Here is a 22,432-nt window from a genome sequence, read left to right as displayed (position 1 = left end):
TAATATTTTGTTCACTGCATTTATATCAGTGAGGCCAGACTGAATATTAAACACCTCTGTGTGTAATGCAGAATGACCCTGACGTTGACTCACTACCTCTAAAAACAACTGTTTGGTCTGTGTGTTTCATTCCTGTATGAACTGACTAGATGCTGAGCAGCGAGGCATCTTATAGGCTCCTACGAATATTTGCTCCGGGTTCACGGACCAAACGGAGAGCAGAGGAGGTTGATGGATAGTTGAGGCAGCATCTCCAGCTGATATACAGAGCTGCTCACTCAGTCAGATTGCACCTTCAAGGGTAGACACTATATCAAACAGTTGGTGGAATAAGGAGAGACACCAGTCAAACACTAACAGCTGCTGTGTTTCATTCACACTAAAAGCCTTAATGTCAAAGGGCTGTAATTTATTAAGTTCTCGGTCAGGAGACTGAAATGCAACTTCAAGAATATCTTCTGTCAGTAAATTCTTGTTTTGTTCTCTGTGTCTCAAATTGTTATTTTTCCTGTTTATCATTGATTTATGATTATTATTTTTTCTGTCAGCAACAAGAAACCAAATGTTGAAAAGAGATGGAGCTCAGAGAAAGCATCAGCCTTAAACTAAACTAGTGTTGATGGTTGCACTGGCTCCAAAGAGCTGCACACAGATCAGGGATCAGAGGAGTCAGTTGATGTCAAGGTTGACATGAAAAGCCTTACAATAAGCATGCAACGCTTTTCTTCTAATAATGTACAGATATCGGTTCTTAATTGTACAGTAAGTCAAGAGGTGGTTCCTCTGGAGCATCACAAATACACTGACTGGAACACTACGTCTGTGTTCCTGCAGATGTTTCTGCTCGACTCAGAGGTCATGTGATCTCTACCCATGTTGATGGTAATGCACAGTACAAACTAGGATTATTTATGTAGATATATATGAATGAATGGATGTCTCATCAGATGAATTGTATCCAGACAGTGTGTATAAATAAATGGACACAACTTGCGTGGTGTGTGGAGGATTATTTTTATGGCTTTAATTGTAATCCATGTTTTGCCACTGTCATGTCTTTGCATACTACTGAGTTTGAAGTAATTGTGTTCCTATGATATGTTCAGTTTCCAAATAATTAACAATGAGACACACAACCATATCGCTTACTTGCAACATCATCCCCCCCCATGGCCAAAGCCAGAAGATTATAGAGGAAATTATAAACAAACCCACATGAAAAGAAAGAAACTATTGTGTATTTTGCAGAAGAGACTTCACCTTACCACCCACACATTTACTACTGTAAACTACCCAGGTAACATGTGATGTGCCCTCATGCACTCAGGGCCGTGTGAACACACTGGTGACCTCTTCAAGTCCATCGGCCCTGAGCCTTCTCTGGAGAGGACACTCTTAACTTGTGGTGCCGTTCAGCAGGATCCCCAGTGGTTACATAAGATCCTTTGGGATTAAGAGAAGAAGACGGGTCAAAGTTTCTAGAATCCACAGATCATCATGACTGTAGAAGAGACTTTATTCTCAGTTAAGCAACCTAAATAATAGTTGAACTAGGACACAGTGGCTTCAATTAACAGAGTTTTATTAAATAGCTAGTTTGCACCCACAGGTTTGGTTACCAGAGCAACAGTCTTCTCACCATTATAGAGAGCACCATACCCACACCCACGCACCATAGTGTGTGGGTGTGAAGGTGTGGAGGCAGCCTGCAGTCTTCACACCTGCTGCACTCACCTGATTGGCTAATGCCTCTTCATGGTCCTAGTGCCCCCCTCACTGCACTTCCAGTTGTATCATCAGAGTACTTAAAGCTGCAGGGGGTAGAAATTGAGCAAATATTAAAAAAAAGTTATTAAAGTTATTTTAACAGTCACTATATCCTGACAGTAGTGCATGAGACAGATAATCTTTAAAAAAAAATCATGTTCCTCTGTGTCCTCCGGTGCTCCTAATGGCATCTGCAAGATTTGACAGACCGGAGGATAACAACCAATCAGAGTCGAGCTGGAGCCTTGCCGTCTCTGAGCAGCTGTCAATAACTCACGAACGCCAACCAAACAGTTAAACTAGGCAGCGCTGATCAAAAAAGAATCAATATTCTGTTACTGTAATGCCTATTTCTCACCTCAAATGTTTTCAGAATCATCTTGTAGTGTACTGTTTTACAATGTAGTATTAGGGCCACATTGATGGGAAAAAATTTGGAGATTTCGAGAATAAAGTCGTAATTTAATGAAAATAAAGTCAGACTATTTCAAGAAAAAAAGTCCTAATATTCCGAGAATAAAGTCAGAACTTTACGAGAAAATGTTATAATATTACGAGAATAAAGTCAGAACTCTACGAGAAAAAAAGTAATTTTCTCCTCCACAAAAGAGGCAATTACCCCATCAGGTCCGTGTTGTTCTTTCTTCCGAATAAACACAGTTTCTTGCACAATCTTTTCCAGGTCCTGATACTGATGATAATGTGGAGCTGTTTTGATAAAAGATTAAGTATTTTGTTATTTGTGAAACTTATACTAAAGCATAACTTCACAAGATGCTCCACTTTCACGCAGGCGGCACGCTGCTCTATTTCCCCTCTAAAATAACACGTAAAATTACTACTTTATAATATTATGACTTTATTCTCATAATACTACGACTTTTTTCTCTTAAATGTATGACTTTATTCTCATAATATTACAACTTTATCCTTGTAAACTTCTGACTTTATTCTCATAATATTACGCCTTTTTTCTCGTAAACTTCTGACTTTATTCTCAGAATATTACAACTTCTTTTCTCGTAAACGTATGACTTTATTCTCATAATATTACTTTTTTTCTCATAAAACCTATGTCTCAGACTTATTTATTTATTTATTTTTTTTAGCTGTAAAAATGAGATCGTTTGTGATATTGAGATCAGTTGAGGAAATACCAAGCACAGCCCACCAGCTGGAGCACAGCCAATAGGAACAATCTCTCTCTCTCTCTCTCTGAAATGACCTGTGATTGGTCAAATTCTCTTGAGGCGCAGAAGTCTAGTTTTTTCACAGAACACTTGAATTACAATATGTTGAACAGTTATTATGGAATTTTTGCCCAATGATGCCAAAAAAGAAGAAGCTTTAACTGTTGTTTGAATATATCATATTATTACATATTGTCTTATAGTGCCAGTAGTGGCTCAGAGCAGCCAGCAGTACAGTAAGTCAGACCTCCACAGAGAGAGAAGTGCGCCACCGCCCCACCAGGGTGGAGTTAAAGCAGCAGCAGCAGCAGCTCTGCCGAGAAAGAGAGCGGATAGGGAGGGGAGCCCAGAAACAAGTCGCTATCTGACTTTCCCCCTTCTTTTTTAACTAAAACAGTAAGTGTTGTTGTGGAATAACCGAAAACAAGGTCTAACTACCTTCAACTATTCCTGGTTGGGCCGTTGGAGGGAGAAGGATTCACACACTCAGCAGGTCAGTTATTGTTTTATGAAACAGTTTGAAAAGTTTCCACCAGTCAGTCAGTCGAGGAAGAAGAAAGTCCTTGACGTCAGCAGAAGAGACTCGATGTGGAAGCGAGAGAAAAGTAACTAAAAGTCCCTTTGGCAGCAAGACAGAGAGGCCTGGTAATGAAGAGAGAAGCAACAATGTTGCAACATAACGTTCGATGACCGACAGAGAGAGGAAACGATACATTACAAGCGACAGACAGACAGACAGACTGAAGGTCCTGTAGGCTGGCTAGCACATAGCACCATCAAGAAACATGCAGGAGAGTTTCCGTAGAAGAAGAAGAAGTCAGGGCGTTTTGGTATTTCTGGCACAATGATGTTGCTCTGTCAAAGTTCCCTATTTTTAAAGGAGCACCTCTAACCTCTAACACTGTACTGACCTACAAGTATAGACCAGGGGTCAGCAAGCTTTACTATCAAAAGAGACATTTTAGACAAAAACATTTGAGCATTGTGATGACAGTTTATAGTCTAAGTATATAGTATATAAGTCTAATGCAGTGAGGGCCCAAGTGCAAATGTATTGTGTGAGTATTAGGGCCACATTGAGGGAAAAGAAAGCTGAGATTTTCAGAATAAAGTCATAATATTAAGATGAAAAAAGTCAGAAGTTTAAGAGAAAAAAAGTTGTAATATTATGAGAATAAAGTCAGAAGTTTACGAGAAAAAAAGTCGTAATATTATGAGAATAAAGTCAGAACTTTACGAGAAAAAAGTCGTAATATTATGAGAATAAAGTCAGAAGTTAACGAGAAAAAAGTCGTAATATTACGAGAATAAAGTCATAACTTCACGAGAATAAAGTCATAACTTTACGAGAAAAAAGTCATAACTTTACGTAAAAAAACACGTAAAATTACTACTTTATAATATTATGACTTTATTCTCATAATACGTACCATAGACAATGAGAAATAAAAATGAAAATGTAAACAAAAAAACTCAAGTCTCGAGAGCTCCAGAGCCGCAGGTTGCAGACCCCTGGTATAGACATTACAGCTTCTAATTGTAATCAGTGTTTCAAACAAGCTGACCTGTTGACCTGCTATCATTTGTTTTTTAGTTCTGGTTTAACAAAGCTGGAGCTGCTGCTGCTGGGCGTGTTATATAGCAGACAAGCAAGAAAAGAAAATGTAGCCTCCGGGTGTAAATTCTTACACCACTGTGATGTGGTGTGCGACAGGGCCGAGGAATTTGCATGGAGACATGTTTGCTTACTTTGAGAGCCGTAAACTCGTGTCAGTAGTAGTACTATATGAGGCAGGTTTAGTTTTTGAAAACATGCCAAAAAACCTCAGTGAGCCTGGTACGGGAGGGTTCTGTGAGGCCTCATAGCAGTTTGGACTGCATGATAATTTATTCTTTATAATACTTTTATACAACATTTTTTATAGAATATTTCATCAGTATGCAACTTATACTTAACTGTTATTCATCACTATGTCTATCCTAGCACCTTAAAATAGCAGTAGGCAGTATATTTTTGGCATCATTGGGCAAAAATTCCATAATAACCTTTCAGCATATTGTAATTCAAGTGTTGTGAGAGACTTCTGCACCTCCTAATGGCTCTGTTTTCCGGTTTTAAAAAATCTAGCCCCTGACGGGAGACTTTGACCAATCACAGGTCAGTTCATTGAGAGAGAGCGTTCCTATTGGCTGTGCTCCGGTCATGTGACTGGAACTTGGCGTTCCTTCACCAAATTTCACAATGGCGGCCGCGTCACAAACTTTCTCATTTTACAGCTAAACCGTGCACTACAAGATGATTCTGAAAACATCTGAGGAGAGAAATAGGCATTAACGTAACATAATATTGATTCATATTTGATCAGCGCTGCCTAGTTTGACCGTTTGGTCGGAGTTTGCGAGTGATTTACAGCCGGCTCTCATAGACAGCAGCTGGACAGCAGACCTCACATCAGCTCTTACTGCTTGTTTTCTTCCGGTCTGTGAAATCTTGCAGATGCTGTTAGGAGCACCAGAGGACACAGAGGCACATGTTTTTTTTCAGGTTACCTGTTTCATGTACTACTGTCAGGATATAGCGACCGTTTTATGAAAATAACTTTTTAAAATCATATTTGCTCCAATCTCGCCTACTTCAGCTTTAACTGCAATCTGTATAATACTTATATGGAAATACAATTGATTGGATTATATTCACCAGAAGTAGAAAAAATTCCATGTCCCTTTTATAAATTAAAAAGAACATACCACTAATTTGTGAGGGAAATGTCTTTATTCTTTGATTTTTGGGGTTGCTGGAAATCAAACATTCTTACTGTATTCATTTAGATATTTTCCAAAGTAAAAGTCCCTAAGTATATGATTCAACTTTTTTTCCCATGGTCTAGTGTTAAAAAAATAACAACAATAAATCGTAATAACGAAGAGCAATACTTAAAAATCGCAACAATCGGCACCCAAATATCATGATAGTATCAAATCGGGAGATAGGTGTATCGTCCCAGCCCTACTGTATATATGTATATACACCACATATAGCCTCATTTGTATCTATCTTACATGATAGGCACATAGCAGCGCAACTGTCATTGCTAGTTTCAGACTGAAAGTACGTGTCCACAGGCTCCGTCCTTTCCACGCCTCCCATTCATTGTCTTTGTAAGCAGCCTTGCAATGCATTCTCGTAGCGTAGCGTAACGTACCATGACGCAGTTGTCATTTTCACGCCCAGCGCCCACGTTGTGTAAGTAGCAAATGTACTTGCGCCCATCTGTGAGCCCATGGGCATCTTAAAATGAGGTGTGGTCAGGCGCTTTGTTGGAGCTTTGCTATCTTGAGGCTGCAGAAAGCGATCGCACCATTGACACAACAAACCTGGTCTACTTTCCTGCTATTTAAAGGGTGCATTATTCAAATAGTAAGATGCATCTACACAGGCAGGTTCACAACACGCGTACACCCTGCTTGTTACACACACAGGGACGCAACAAGAGCGCTCCTCCTCCTCAGTTAAATACAGTGTCAGCGGTAGAACAATTTTATTATTTATGTTTAAGAAAACACTAAATTCAGGCGGCAGGTGACAATTCAGAATATTATGGAATAAGGCTCTCAGGAATTCTGTATTGATCAACCTGCAGCGCGCTCAGTGCTCCTCCGGTCACGCCAGTCCAACTCACCAGTACCCCTACACTTACTGGTGACTGGGGAGTAGTGAATGAGAGAATGATTTTGGACACAGTCAGGTCAAACACAGTCCAAATCACAGACTGCGGTTTGCTGAGCACATTCGTTCTCCCAATGGCAGGAACCCCTTCATTTCAATGACCTCAGTGGTCTTCTATAGCTCCCCCTGCTGCACAAACTGTTAAGAACTTATCAAATAGCACATTGTCTCATCAACGACAAACATATTGGAATATGTTGAATAATTATTTAGTCGTGTTTGACAGTCAGGCTGAACTTTTCCTGCAACTCAAAACAGCTGCAATCAGGTTTGAAGTGAATACTGGGAATGTAAAGAACGGCCTGAAATGAGTGTTTCATTCAGTCGGACCAGGAGGCTGAACAGCTTTAGAAACCAGACTCCTAATCAGCGACACAAATATCCAGCAGCCTATAGAGTGAGAGCTGTGTTGGATAGATGTCAGTGTGTTGTGTCACGGCCCAGCCTCACACCCGTTAAGGAAACCTGCTTTTCATTCCAGCGTGCTGCAGAGACCGGACTGTAGTGTTTTCACTCAGCCATATTTGGTCAAGACAACATGTGCTGCCACTCCTCCAGCACAAGAAATGATTTGTTTTAGACTTAAGCTTGTGTCTGATGCCTGGCGAGTTCAGTCAGACCAGTGAGAACTCTCCTGGGATTAAAGCAGCTCGCACAGCAGCTCTTTATGAAGCAGTTAAGGGTTGTTTGGAGAAATTAGATTCAGTGGTTTTGATCCTTGAACTGATTATTTTACTCACAGAGATGTTGTGAGACGATATGTGCACTTAAATCCTGGGGATTCATTTTGATGAATTTGGGAATTTTTGTTAATTTACCATGGGAAAAAGTTGAATCATACACTTCAAGGGACTTTTACTTTGGAAAATGTCTAAATGAATACAGTAAAAATGTTTTATTTTCAGCATGTATGTAGTCAGAGATGTCCTGAAGTCATTGTCAGGCATTATTTATACATTTGTTTTTCCAGCAACCCAAAAATCAAAGAATAAAGACATTCCCTCACAAATTAGTGGTATTTTCTTTTTAACTTATAAGGGACATGTAATGTTTTATACTTCTGGTGAAGTAACTTCTTATTTCCATAGATTTATGCTGTATATATAGTTCCCTTTGTTAACACCTTATTTTGAAAAATGGACGTAATCACTAGTATACTTCCGCTAGTTCCCGAGTTTTCAAATGCTACGTGAGGTGGTCTTTGATTTATTTGATAGGCGTGATTCAATAGTTCCGTATAGTTTGGCCCAACACAACTCCATTGCTCTGATGTCCAATCAAACTTCTGCGGCGTCCGCAGTGCCTGGAGCGTACTCCCATTTTTCAGGAGGTGCACGGTTTATCTCTGCAGCTCCCTGCGAGCTCCGCAAACCATCTCTGCGGCTCTGCCGAAGCTCTGCACAAGCTTTTCTGCAGAACTTTGTTAGGCATCACTCAGCAAGGTGTGTCTTTGCAGCCTGGCACTGAGCTGGCACTTCTGTCAAAGATGGAGGAAAGAAACCCACTCTCCTGGCAGTTTATTGAAAGACTAAGAAATGCTATATAAAGTACAATAACCAATTTCATGTCAGTGTTTCATTAACCCTCTGAAACCCACAATAGACCCGTTTTTGTCTTTTTTTAGGGGGGTACAGGAAGTATTTAGGGGGAGATAGCAGGTCAACAGTAGATGTCACATAGAAGTGGTGTACATCATCTGAAAGCTGAGAACCTGAAGATTAATTTGAGATGCTGCTCAGCACTGAGTGTCAAGTTCAAGTGCGGCAATTTTTGGGTTGATACCATTTGTCACACAGATTTGGTGCTAAATTTAACCATTTTTTACCACTGGAGAATTGATAAAAATGATCAATAATCCCTCCAAAATACCACATTAAGACACCAAGACCTTGAGGAACACCATAGAAAAAGCCATGCTGTGATTTGGTTTCAAAAACTTTTGACATTTCGAGATTTCTGCAAGAATTGCATTAATCGGTGATTAGATGGCGAGCACTTCTGTTGTGTAAATTGCTCAGAAACCCCCTTGTTGTCAATCTAGCTAGAAAATCCATCCTCTGAATGCTCTAGGTCTCTAGTTTGTGGCTTTAAAGTTTCATGAGGATGTGATTATCCTAGAGGTCACCACAGGTCATTTTATACAGAGGTAAAATTTAAAAAAATGGTCTCGCTACAATGAAATGTCTACTATGGGGACTAACATCATCACACATGAATACAGTTGGGCTCATTGGATCCACAAGAGTCTCATCTTTACAGTGATACCCAATTTATGTAACTCCAAGACTGTTTAGGGACCCCAGTATGTAGAAATATTCAAACACATTATTTTAGAATAGGTGAAAATAACACATTTATACTGCATGAAAAAAAACTGCATGTGATTATCATAAAGTGGGCATGACTGTAAAGGGGAGACTCGTGGGTACCCATAGAACCCATTTTCATTCACATATCTGGAGGTCAGAGGTCAAGGGACCCCTTTGAAAATGGCCATGCCAGTGTTTCCTCGCTAAAATTTAGGCCAAATTGGGAGAGATATTTAGCCTCTTTCCAAACAAGTTAGCATGACATGGTTGGTACCAAAGGATTCTTTATGTTTTCTAGTTTCACATGATATCTGTAGCTCTAGAACTGAACCTACTAGAGCCTCTGAAAGACATTAAAGTCAGTCGGGGTGGTGTGGGTTTCAGGGGGTTAATTACATGTAAATAAATACAGGAAATGGCATATATAATGTATTTTCCAAACAACCTTGTTTGTAGTTGACTTCCTTGGAGTTGAAAATGGTCTCAAATTGTAGATGAGATCTGAGAAGAGATTTCTTCGTCTTCACATTCCTCTACTCCGCTGGGATTGGCTGCATTTAGTTCTTGTGTTGGCTGCCAGTGACACACTGTAAGGCTGAATAAAGCCTCTCTTCTCTCTTCCCTCTGTCTCTATGCTCTGATGCTGGTATTCCAGAGGAATGCACAGTTGAATTCCTCTGCAGGGCTGGAGGCAGCAGAGCAGCTATAGAGTCTGGTCGCTGTTCATGTTGGCCAGCTAAATATGTAGCCTAGCAGTAGTACCTAATTTAAAGGATACCGGAAGACCTTTGGCCAGATGCATGAGACCTGTGTGTAGATTTCAGACTAAACCTGTGTGTGTACGCATTCTTATTTATAAAGCCGCACGTATGCCATATTCTGTTTTATAAATCTCAGTCATTGTGGCTGCACGTGTAATTTCACAGATTGTGTGAGATGCAGTTTTTTTTCATGCAGAGGATGGATGGCTTTCCTAGCTAGATTGACAATAAGGGGGTTTCTGAGCAGTGTCCACAACAGGAGTGCTCGCCATCCAATCGCCGAAAAATGCAGTTCTTGCAGAAATCTCCAAATGTCAAAAGTTTTTGATACCAAATCACAGCATGTTTTTTTCTGTGGTGTTCCTCAAGGTCTTGATGGGTTAATGTGGTATTTTGGAGGGATTATTGATCATTTTTATCAATTCTCCAGTGGAAAGAAATGGTTAATATAGCATGGGAATGGAAATCATATACTCTGATCATAATGTTCTAAACCCTTATACACTTTTACAATTCATTTTAAGTAATTAATTAATTAATTAATGCATGTTTATTTCTGATTTACGACTAGAACAACTTGACACACAGTACTGAGCTGCATCTCAAATTAATCTTTAGGTTCCCAGCTTTCATATGATGTACACCACTTCTATGTGACATCTACTGTTGACCTGCTATCTCCCCCTAAAAAAAACCTGAACCCCCCTAAAAAAGACATAAACTGGTCTATTGTGGGTCTCAGAGGGTTTATATATATCCTACCTCAGGAAACTGGTGAGTGGACGAGATAATGCGGGGACATATACCGTAAGTCTGTGTCTGTCTGATGACACAGAGCTACTCATACAACTGGCCAGTACAAACTTTAACCTCTGTACGTGTTCAGCTGGTGATTATCAAAATAACTTGAGTGCAGGGATGTGTGTTTCCTGAAGTTCTCGTTTTCCCAACATGCTACTCCAATGAATGCCCATAATCCCCTGCTAGGATTTAGCAATATAGACTACATAAACACTGACTGCCGTAGAAACTTCAATATACTGTTTAAGTGACATTGTAGGATAGAATACTATCAACCAACCTCAACACAGAAACTGAGCTGTTGCTACATAATGTAGCGGTCTTTAGGAAATGGACAGTCAGCCTCCTTCCCGAAATAGGCACAGCGGGGTTGGTCGAGTTAGCTAAACACACCACATGATGTTGTTTTGGTATCACAAGTCGGATAGTTGGACAGAAGAGATGAGCTCTGCCTTTGAGGAAACAGAAAGCGGCGGCTCGGCAGTCTTTTAATGTAAAGAACTGATGTGGAGAAACATCTGTAATGTGACGCGTTTCCGACGGAAACGGCATATTTGACCGCGGTTCAGTCACAAGAAGGATTTAAATCTGATGCTTCGTATATCCAAATACTTTATATCTCTCTGCAGTACATGAATAAAGGACTGTTGGCTTCCACTCACCTCCCTCGCCCACTTTATGAGATGAGGGGGAGGAGATAGAAATGAATAAATAAGAGCATGCTCTTCTGAAAACACACACCTCTGCCCCTGATATCGCTCGGCCAGTAGGGACGTGACGGTGAGGAAATTATCCCACCGGTTAATAAACTTGTGACACCACCGGTGTTACCTGGCTTCGGCAGTTCATCCAACCACCTGCCACCTCTTCGATGGTTCGGTGTAACAAACCATCTGGCGGGTCAGGTTACTTCCTCATTGTCCCACCTTCATCAAACAGTCTTTATTTATTTTCAGGAGCTGCAACTGTGTGTACTCTGCTTTGACACATCTGTGAAAAGATTTCTTTTGGCAGCAGAGTGGTGCCAATGTGGAAGATGACTGACTGACCAAATGTTATTTTCAAATAGAAGTATTGTTACAGCTTCCTCTATTCATAATTAAACAGTCTGTACATGTATCTGGGCCAGCTGCTGCAGCAGCAGCAGCAGCAGCAGCAGCAGCAGCAGTGCACATATTGGAACGTAAAAATCTAAAAAAAAATCTGACACCACATAAGTATGTCTGCACGATCATAGCCAAAATGATAATCACAATTATTTTGATCAGTATTGAGATCACGATTATTCTTAGATTTTAGCGACAGCGTATTTTTATTACTGCACTTTCACATTAAAATAAACAGAGCACTGGTTTCACTTCCATGCTGTGCTATATTCCTGTTAATCTAAATTTAGGGCTGCACGATGTTGGAAAAAACTGACATTGCAAAAAAAAATGTCTGCTATATATATTGCAATATGAGAAAATACATGAATATTCACCCTATCCCCTTTGTTAGCTACATTTTAAAGTTAAATGCTTCAATCTGGTGCACTTTGAGAGCAAAATTAGCAACATTAAGAGCAAGATAAACCATTTTATGCTCTTAATTTAATCATAAACACATTGGTTATATAGATAAAATTTATACCCGAAAGTGAAGCCAAAACATCTGCTGAAGGCCACCATCACACAGGATGTTTGAGTGCGCTGGGAACAGAAATAGTCAAACTCACTGGTTGCAAAGCATTGTGTGAACTCTGCAGCACTGTGAACTCGTGGTCAACTTTTTTTCACCACAGCTTGTTTAGCTTCTGCTAAACTCCTACACTGGCAACACTTCTACTCTTTTAGTGAAAAGGAGAAGACGGGTGTTCTTTTATCTTTTTCTTGGGCTGTAATGAATAGTCGGAAGCTTTGAGGCTTCATAAAGTTGACATTCAAATTCTGAATCAACATTTGAATGCTGAAGAGCTTCTTTTTGATTATTTTCTCATATCTTTCTAAAGATGAAGACAATGTCAACACATGCGGGTACTGTACTGTCGCTTCATGCTGTGGTGGATAATAGAGACTGTATCACACGCTGCACGCATCAGCCCCAGAGAGCAATGTGTTGTTCTGGCATATTAAGATAAGAAGTTATTGTAATATTTCACTGCACATCGAGACAGACCGTCTGGACTGAAGGACATGAGATAGAGTATCTGACTGCTGGCAGGACAGGATGACAGTTAACTGCTGTCACTTTATACTGGAAGTCTGAACCGGACTGACGGGAAGTGAAGTCAGCTAAACGCTAGGAGCCAATACTTGATGCTTAATGTATATGTAGGCCCTTGTTACTGAGCACATTTTGACCTGTCATATAGCAGCAATAGCACAGGTGCACTTACCAACATTAATAATAGCTCAGTTCCAGTTTATTACAACTTCAGTCTTCTTTTTGTCCATGTCTTGTACTCACCAGGGTCATTGCTGAGATCTGGTAACGGGTCAAGAAACCCTAGCAGTCAGACGGTCCCGACCGACTTTACTCTCTTTCAGAGGCTGTAGCAGGTTGAGTTTTAGAGCTGCAGTGAAGATACTCCTATCACATGAAACTTGAAAACCTGAAGATTATATTGGTATCAGGATGATTAATGCTCCAAAGTTGGGTTAAGTTTTGGCAAGGAAAAACTCACTGTATAAAATGACCTGTGGTGACCTCTAGGATAATCACATCCTCATGAAACTTTACAGCCACAAATTAGAGACCTAGAGCATTCAGAGGATGGATGGCTTTCTGAGCAGTTTACACAACAGAAGTGCTCGCCATCCAATTGCCGAAAAATGCAATTCTTGCAGAAATCTCCAAATGTGTCAAAAGTTTTTGATCCCAAATCACAGCATGGCTTTTTCTATGGTGTTCCTCAAAGTCTTGGTGTCTTAATGTGGTATTTTGGAGGGATTATTGGTCATTTTGATCAATTCTCGAGTGGAAAAAATTGTTAAATTTAGCTCCAAATTGTATCACAAATGGTCTCAAACCAAAAATTGCTGCAACAACTTATGAGACATAAGTGAGCATGGGGATGACCATCATATACTTCTATCATCATAATGTACACACTTTCACAATTAATTTTAGATAATGAATAAACTAATCATGTTTATTAAAGATTTATGACTAGAACATTTTGACACACAGTGCTGAGCAGCTTCTCAAATTAATCTTCAGGTTCCCAGCTTTTAGTTGATGTACACCACTTCTATGTGAGATCTACTGTTGACCTGCTATCTCCCTCTAAAGACCCCCTATACCTCCCTAAAAAAGACAAAAACCTGTCTATTGTGGGTCTCAGAGGGTTAACAGTTTCATATTAAAATACAAAATACTTTGATTCATGCTTTTCCTCAATACTCAGCCTCACAAGTGTTTTGTGGTGTTTTCCTGCCAAACTGATTGTGATTGGCTGCTGTGGACATAGTGCACTCTTCCTCATTGCTCAGTAATTACTGTTGTGACTCAGCACTTCCTCTTTTAAGACAGGGTGGAGTGGGAAGCATTCACAGTATACATTTTCTGAAGTCTCCAGCCTTTCTCTCAGCCTTTGTCTTGATACCAATCCAGCTGGAAGAGTAAAGGGGTGAGGTAGTCTTGGCTTTCGGTCGTGAATGTTTTTGTTTTTTTAAATAATAATGTTGAAGATGACCACTATAACATACAGACCTCTTATACTGTCCTCCTATTCCCTGCAGACAGGATACGCTGCTCCCAGCTGAATCATAGCTGGGAGCATACAGATAGCTCAAATGCCCTTTTATGGCATCGAAAGGCTTTTTAAAACAGGAAATGACATCAGTAGATGTGAGTGGGGATCTCACAAGAACCCTGTTGAACCAGAGTGAAGGAAGATCCAAGTGTGCCTGGAGATGAAGCCCCTGACACTGAACCCCCCTCCCCCCCCCCCACCCGAGTGAAGATGTTTCTTCATCGCTGACTGATGCTAGAAGCTCTGTTGAGTGTCAGCATGTTGCGAGCTGTGCATGTTACAGCCTGAGGCCTGAAGTGCGTTCAAACATGTTGCTGCAGAGAAAGCCAGAGTCAGCCAGTACAATACTGACATCATATAACTTTGGCTTGTAACAGGAGGTTCTGAAGTGGAGTGTTTTCTGCAGCAAAGAACCAGCCGATTAGACTGTTGTCAGGCTATTAAATAGGCGTTATCAGTCGCTATAAACCCCATAGATGTGGGTCATTAGGGGCCTACTACACCCACTAGTAGGTTTTATTATCTATTCACGTGGTAGATCACTGAAAGAAGGTATAAAAGACTGTAGTAATTATGACAGGAGCAGAAGCGAAACTCAGGCGCCCAAAACACCGAGTTTTCACCCAGGAGACCGGATTTCACTTCCCGTGTGAAAACAACAATGTGTAGTTGTCTTTGTGTTCGTAGTTATTTTAACCCAAAACACATTGTTTTTTCCTAAACTTAACTGTTAACACTCAGTGTTTTTTTTCTTTTGTCCAAACCGGAAGAAATTGTAGTTTTGTTGCCTAAACCTAAAGAAGTTGTAGTTTTTTTTGCCTAAACCTAAAGAATTTATAGTTTTGTTGCCTCAACCTAAAGAAGTTGTAGATTTGTCGCCTAAACCTAAAGAAGTTTTAGTTTTTTTTGCCTAAACCTAAAGAAGTTATAGTTTTTTTTGCCTAAACCTAAAGAAGTTATAGTTTTTTTTTGCCTAAACCTAAAGAAGTTATAGTTTTGTTGCCTTAACCTGAAAACGTTGTAGTTTTGTTGCCTAAACCTAAAGAAGTTATAGTTTTGTTGCCTTAACCTGAAAACGTTGTAGTTTTGTTGCCTAAACCTAAGAAGCCTGTTTGTCTGTGTTCAAAAAGTGAAGTTTCCTACCTAACAAAAGTAGTTATCCTGACAGGCTTAGGAACAGTGATCATTTTTTACAGAAATGATGTGAGGAAACATATTGTTATTTCTTGCAAATAATACGGTTGAATTTGCTTGAAAACCTGAAAGATCCCAAATTGCTGGAGGGTCTGATTATTGTGTTTTGATTGTTCACAAAAATGTAAGAGCATGTGTCATGTCAGCAAAAACTGTTGGCTGACTCCAAATGTAACCTGCTCTGTTTCCTTTTCTTCAGCCAGAGAGAAACAACCCAGAGTTCATCATCTGACTGGGCAGGGGGGCTGTCACTAAAACACTGCTTCATCAGGTATTTACTTCACTCACCTTCTTTCTATGTTGAATACACTAAAGTGGATAGTGATGGATGGGACACAAAACACAGGGTTTTCACCCAGGAGACCGGACTTTGCATCCCGTGTGAAACCAACAATGTGTAGTAGTCTTTGTTTTTGTAGTTATTTTAACCCAAAACACAATGTTTTTCCTTAAACATAACTGTTTTCTTTTTGCCTAAACCTAAAGAAATTGTAGTTTTGTTGCCTAAACCTAAAGAAGCCTTTGTGTTTGTGTTCAAAAAATGATGTTTCATTCATGCTTTTAAGTTTCACTTTCACTTTTACAACGTAGTAGGCGTAGTAGGCCCCTACTGACCCACATCTATGGTGCTTATAGTGACTGATAACGCTTATTTAACAGTTTGATAACTAGGGTTTTTATGCTTTTTATCCAGAAAAACGACAGCGCCCCCTTTCACTTGTATAGGGTTACAGGCCAGTCTTGCCAGGTCCAATATGGCGCCCATGTTGACGTACAATCCTGGAGTCAATGCGGCGTCTATGTATATATGTCTATGAAACGAACCTCAAGTTGCTCCCCGGGCGCTTTACGGCACCCCACTGCTCCTAAGGATGGGTCAAATGCAGAGGTTGAGTTTCATATATGTCTATGATATTACTACAATACCCAGCATTCATTTTGATAGCTGTATCCTGAGATGTGATCCCCCTCCAGCTACAGTACATCCGCCTGTCAACAAGGAGGAAGCCAGAAAAAGAACTGCTAGTGATACAGTGTCGGCAGGATGTGAGGCTGTCGGTGTCGGAGCGTCTGTGTTGTGACATTCAATTCCTCTGCGCTCTGATGCCAACACATGCCATCCTGTTCCCTCACTCCACGCTGTCACTCTGTGGTTGAGATGTCATCTCCAAACAGCTTTAATAAGAAACTCGCTTTGTGAATTAAAGGATCCCTAAAATACACTCCCTCACTCATCAGTCCCTCCAGGAGTTTGCTCCCAAAATGAGGCCACTTGTTGCTGCAATTGCTGTCTTTTTACACCCAATTCGACTGTTATCAGGACATTAAATAGGTGTTATCAGTCTCTATAAGCACCATAGATGTCGGTCAGTTGGGGCCTACTACGTCTACTACGTTGTAAAAGTGAAACTTAAAAGCAACACATTCTAACAGGTTGTAAACTTTAGGTTTAGGCAATAAAACTACAACTTCTTTTGGTTAAGTTGAAGGAAAAACACCATGTTTTAGGTTAAAATAACTATGAACGCAAGGACAACTACACATTGTTGGTTTCACGCGGGTTGTGAACTCCGGTACTCTGGTCTCCTGGGTCAAAACCATGTGTTTTGTGTCTCCTGTCATAATTACTACGGTTGCTAGAGGTCGCTATCATATTCTTTTATACCTTCTTTCGGTGACCTACCATGTGAATAGATGATAAAAACCTACTAGTTGGTGTAGTAGGCCCCTATTGACCCACATCTATGAGGCTTATAGCGACTGATAACGCCTATTTGACAGCCTGATAACAGTCTAATCGGCTGCTTTTTAGTGTCTTACTTTGTTTACTGGTTCAGCTCTTATCATCCTCATTTCCATCAGCAGCAGCAGGTTTACACAACGTGGGACTCGTCAGCCATAGTTTGTAATATATTTTATGGGAGTACTGCTACAACATAGAAGTCAGGTTTTTTCCAGTAATCAGCTTGTAGATGATATAAACATGTAGTGTAACTCAGTTTCCTGTCTGAACTGGGTTTCTCACGGTCTTCTGGTGTCTTGTGTGCATGTAAATATAACTTGTGTTCCTCATTTTAAACTTCACACGCTGTACTGAGAAATGTAAGAACATAGTTTAGAAATGCACTGCATGGGCGCCTGGGTTAGCTCAGTTGGTAGAGCGGGCGCCCATGTAACAAGGCTTGGTCCTGACCGCGGCGGCCCGGGTTCGAATCCGGCCTGTGGCCCTTTCCGCATCCACTCTCTCTCTCTCCCCCCTTTCCAAGACTCTATCCACTGTCCTCTCAATAAAAATGGAAAATGCCCCCAAAAAAATAACTTTAAAAAAAAAGAAATGCACTGCGTCAGGTAGGGGTGGGAGGATCGATCCGAAAATATCGATACTACCAATACCTAAGTTTCGTTTTGAAGATCGATTCACCAACTAGAACCAATGAGATTATGTCGGCCTGTACAGTTCCTCTTCTTTGAAGAGTTTGGGTTGGGTCAGAACTGTTGAGGTTGACACAGTGTATGTGATATTGCCATATGTATGGGCTACATTTGTGTACGATTGATTTGTCTTGACCAACTGCTTTATTGTCCATCATGCAGGTGTGAGTTGGGTGGAGGTGCAGAGCAGCAATCATGGTGGCTCTGTCCCTAAAGATCGGTGTGGGGAACGTGGTGAAGACCATGCAGTTTGAGCCCTCCACCATGGTGTACGACGCCTGCCGGATCATCAGGGAGAGAGTTCCTGAGGCACAGCTCGGCCAGCGTGAGTTCTGTCTGTAAATAACATCAACAAAAATCGACTTCACAAATTGTCTGTAGTCCAAAATAGTGTCTACGATACTAAAGTGCAAAATCAGCATAAAGCAACTGTGGGACCAGGGAGACGAATGTCTAAAAGCAGATGAATTGTAGCCGTGCTACCTTTGTCTAGTTGATTACAGGCTCTGCAGAAGAGCTGCAGCTGAAAATGTGGCAGTAAACTGAGAATAGCCCTCTGCTCCACAGATACATGCGGAGTTATGTCTTATTACATAAGCTATTTCAACAGCAGCTCTTTCTCTCTGTGTTACTTAATCATCATGTGAGTCATTTTACATTTAGAAAGAGTTGAAGCCAGTGTCTCTGACTTTGGCTTGTTTCAACATATGAATTGGTCCATTTCTCCCAGTGGTGGCATTTTGAAGTGTGTAACCTGATATGTTTGGAGCAGATGTATGTGTTGAAACAGGCGTTGATCATCCAGAGACCCACTGACCTAGTTAACATGGACAGGGAAGCTAATGCACATATTTTAAAAGTTCCCTCCAACGCAAGTGCTTGAGACAATAATAGCTCAATATAGTGGCTGAATATCCACATGTGAATGTATGCCAAGAAACACACTTCCAGTGACTCACTCAGTATTTGTGTTTCCTTTCTGCAGCCAATGACTATGGGCTGTTTCTGTCTGATGAAGACCCAAAGAAAGGCATCTGGCTGGAGGCAGGAAAGGCCCTGGACTACTACATGTTGAGGAATGGGGTGAGTCATTCTGCACACCACTAAATGCTACAAATACTTCACTTTTAGCACACAACAGCCTCCCATACAGAGAGTACATGGAAGGATGGTGAAATGTGCTCAGTGTCAGTGTCTGCTATGGCAAAAGGGCGGTCTTGTACAAACCACAAGTGGTAATCACCAGTAATCTGATGTCTCCTGCGTTATGACCGACCAGTCTGATGTGTGTGTGGTTATCCTGTAGCAGCTGGTGTTGTTAACATGTGATTTAATATTAAAAAAATAAATAAAAAAATTGACATTGTCGACGAGTCGCCGTTGAAGTGCATCCTTTTTTTAGATGGAACGGAACAGAGTGAAACAAAAACATATGATTGGTTGATGCTTCACTGTGTCATTGGAGCGCTGAAAAAGTTGAGACCAGCCTAATTTTATTTGTAGCGCGTCAAGTGTCGGGCGTCAGTTTGTAGCAAGCCCCCGGGGGGAGCGCCGGTCGTTGATGCCATTTTCATAGTGGCCAAAACGGCGGTACTACAACTTCTGTGTCCGTTCATGTGAATGAGACCCAGACCGAGGCTGGGGCGAGGGCTGGGAGGCGGAGTTGGCAAGCCGTGATGACAGCATGATGGCTGTGACCCTGTCACCGAGCGGACGCTACTGCGCCTGCTCCATGGGCCCAATGGATGCGTAAGATCCCTGGAAAATCCTGGTACTTTTCCAGTTGGAAGTCGAGTCATTTTGGCATCATGCGTCATTGAGCAACTTTCATAGAAATGAACGGGACCCCGCCTCCAACGCTGTATCCAGTTCTCTTAATACATCCATGGTTTGTGGCTTCATGTCACCGGCTTCCGTTGAAAATGACTCATTCTCCTCCAAAATACCAACACCTGCCTTTGCACTGCCTCATATGAATGAACCTAACACCTGTTCCTACAGTAAAATACCAAATTTATTTTGCGCTGCTTGTGCTGGTTGCTGTGCCGACATGAAGATAGGACCCTAAGACCAACAATGTCTTGTTTAAAGGAGATTTGAAGAATGTGCTTCTGTGAATATCAGACTCAGTTCTGGTTTGTTTCAGATTATAGTGGCATGTAGTAACTCCTGACTTGTCTCCTCTGTGTGTGTCAGGACACTCTGGAGTATAAGAAGAAGCAGAGGCCTCTGAAGATCCGCATGCTGGATGGCACCGTGAAGACAGTCATGGTGGACGACTCCAAGATTGTCAGCGACATGCTCATGACCATCTGTGCTAGAATAGGTCAGCTCTGCCACACACACACACAGCTCACACAACACCTGGACAACTCTCTGAAGTGTTTGGGTGAAATAATGTCAGCCCTGATGTCATTGTGTTCGTCCGTCCATCAGTACATCACCTCCAGGACAAGACATATTGTCACAGCTGGTTGATGCCTGTTTGTAATTGAATCCTCACTTGTACTCGCTGGGGTGAAACTGAAAGTAAATATAGTAACCTGAATCTGTTTGTGTGTCAGGCATCACAAACTATGACGAGTACTCACTTGTGCGAGACATCCTAGAGGAGAAAAAGGAGGAGACCACAGGCACCCTGAAAAGAGACAAGACTCTGCTGAGAGACGACAAGAAGATGGAGAAGCTGAAGCAGAAGCTCCACACGGACGATGAGTGTATGACAAACACAAGCCCCCCACACTCACACTCACTTCATGGCCTGTAGTTTAGCAGAGGTCAAATGATGAACTGTGTTTGATATTTTCCTCAGTGAACTGGTTGGACCACGGCAGGACGTTGAGGGAACAGGGTGTGGAGGAGACGGAGATGTTGCTGCTGAGGAGGAAGTTCTTCTACTCGGACCAGAACGTGGACTCCAGAGACCCCGTCCAGCTCAACCTGCTCTATGTTCAGGTACACAAACTACTCACACACACACATCTTGGAAATGTCTCTGCAGCGTGCCAGCAAGCAAGGAAAATCACTTTCCCTTTTTCTCCTGGAAAGACTGTAATTTTCCTCATTAAAGGGTCTTTAAAAAGTAATGCACTCCCTCCAGCCAATCACAATCTTCTGTTCTGCATGGCTAGCTGGTTGTAATAGTTACGTTGTTTTTGGAACTGTTATCATACAAGTTGTTTTCACTTGTTCTCCTGACAGGCCCGTGATGACATCCTGAACGGATCTCATCCAGTCTCCTTCGATAAGGCCTGCGAGTTTGCCGGCTATCAGTGTCAGATTCAGTTCGGCGACCACAACGAGACCAAACACAAGCCTGGATTCTTAGAGTGAGCGCTTCCTTCATATATTCACATATTCACTCCTTTCTTTTTGTTCCATCCATTATTATTATTATTTGACAGCTGTGTTTTGAGAAGGCTTCTTGAAATGGTCTCGGTTTGATTCTAGTTGAACTCTTTTCCTCCTCAGCTTAAAGGAGTTCCTTCCCAAAGAGTACATCAAGCACAAAGGAGAGAAAAAGATCTTCCAGGTAAGACCTGGACTCTGTGGAGGACCAGGATCCTGTCTCTTCTGATTCCACTGTCCTGCTTATTCATCAAGACTACCTATGGCTGTGATGAGGATCATTTAGTTTTGTAGCTTGAAGATGCACTCTGTTTTAGGTGTAGCTTCCAATATTAAAACTGAAAGTCACAGTATTGCGTTTCAAACCATCAGCAGTGAGCAGAGATGTGGGAGTGGTATTGCAACACTCTATCTTAATCTCATGTTAAGCAATGACTTAACCTTCTGATTAAAAACAGGATATACTGTTATATGCACGACAACATAAACGTTTAAGCAGCATCACACATGTCCATGAGGGCTTCTATTTGGGTTTGCTAACACCGAGTCGATCTACTCCCTCTGATGGTTTCTCTCTTGTCTCTGCAGGCACACAAAAACTGTCAGAACATGACAGAGATCGAGGCCAAAGTCAGCTATGTGAAGCTGGCCAGGTCTCTGCAAACCTACGGAGTGTCATTCTTTCTGGTCAAGGTGAGAAAAAAAGCTGTCACTCAACATGTCATATCAGAGAAGTGGAAACAGGCTGTCATTGATTGAACTCGGAAGCAGTCGACATCACAGCAGGTTATGTGCAGAAGTTGATACAGTATCCGCAACTGAATTGTGGATATCCGTAATGAGAAACCCCAAACACATGAATGGCAAAAGTAGTTTGAATCGTATTAGTCAAAATGTAATTACGGATATCTAAAATTAGAGTTTTGCCCATTTGAAATAGAATTATGGATATCTCGAATTAGAGTTTTGACCACGCAAAATGATGTTGCAGATATATCTAATGAATAACCTGTCTAGCTATTAAATGTTAAAATGGTTTTCCATATGTAGACATTTCTTCCTGAAATCAATAGTGAATTGTACACAAGTTTCAGGTCATGGATAATGTGATTTGAAGTTAGCAAGGCGTGTATTGTAGGCATGCAGCAAAATGTTTGTATTGGAAA

General features: G+C 41.1%; 1 protein-coding gene across 2 annotated transcripts in view; it reads left to right on the top strand.

Annotated features, from left to right (window-relative positions):
• The first annotated feature begins 3,264 nt into the window (after positions 1-3,264).
• tln1 (talin 1) overlaps positions 3,265-22,432 on the top strand; it is a 56,447-nt gene continuing 37,279 nt past the window's right edge. For both annotated transcript variants that reach the window (XM_074618372.1, XM_074618371.1), the window contains exons 1-10: positions 3,265-3,450; positions 15,685-15,756; positions 18,081-18,243; positions 18,904-19,001; positions 20,115-20,244; positions 20,483-20,635; positions 20,731-20,873; positions 21,120-21,247; positions 21,390-21,450; positions 21,855-21,959. In XM_074618372.1, the coding sequence (XP_074474473.1) occupies positions 18,114-18,243; positions 18,904-19,001; positions 20,115-20,244; positions 20,483-20,635; positions 20,731-20,873; positions 21,120-21,247; positions 21,390-21,450; positions 21,855-21,959 (948 nt within the window). In that variant the 5' untranslated portion in view covers positions 3,265-3,450; positions 15,685-15,756; positions 18,081-18,113. The remainder of the gene's footprint in view (positions 3,451-15,684; positions 15,757-18,080; positions 18,244-18,903; positions 19,002-20,114; positions 20,245-20,482; positions 20,636-20,730; positions 20,874-21,119; positions 21,248-21,389; positions 21,451-21,854; positions 21,960-22,432) is intronic.

Source organism: Sebastes fasciatus, chromosome 19 (genome assembly GCF_043250625.1).
Source record: "Sebastes fasciatus isolate fSebFas1 chromosome 19, fSebFas1.pri, whole genome shotgun sequence".
NCBI lineage: Eukaryota > Metazoa > Chordata > Actinopteri > Perciformes > Sebastidae > Sebastes > Sebastes fasciatus.
This window is presented reverse-complemented; position numbering and strand designations above follow the sequence as displayed.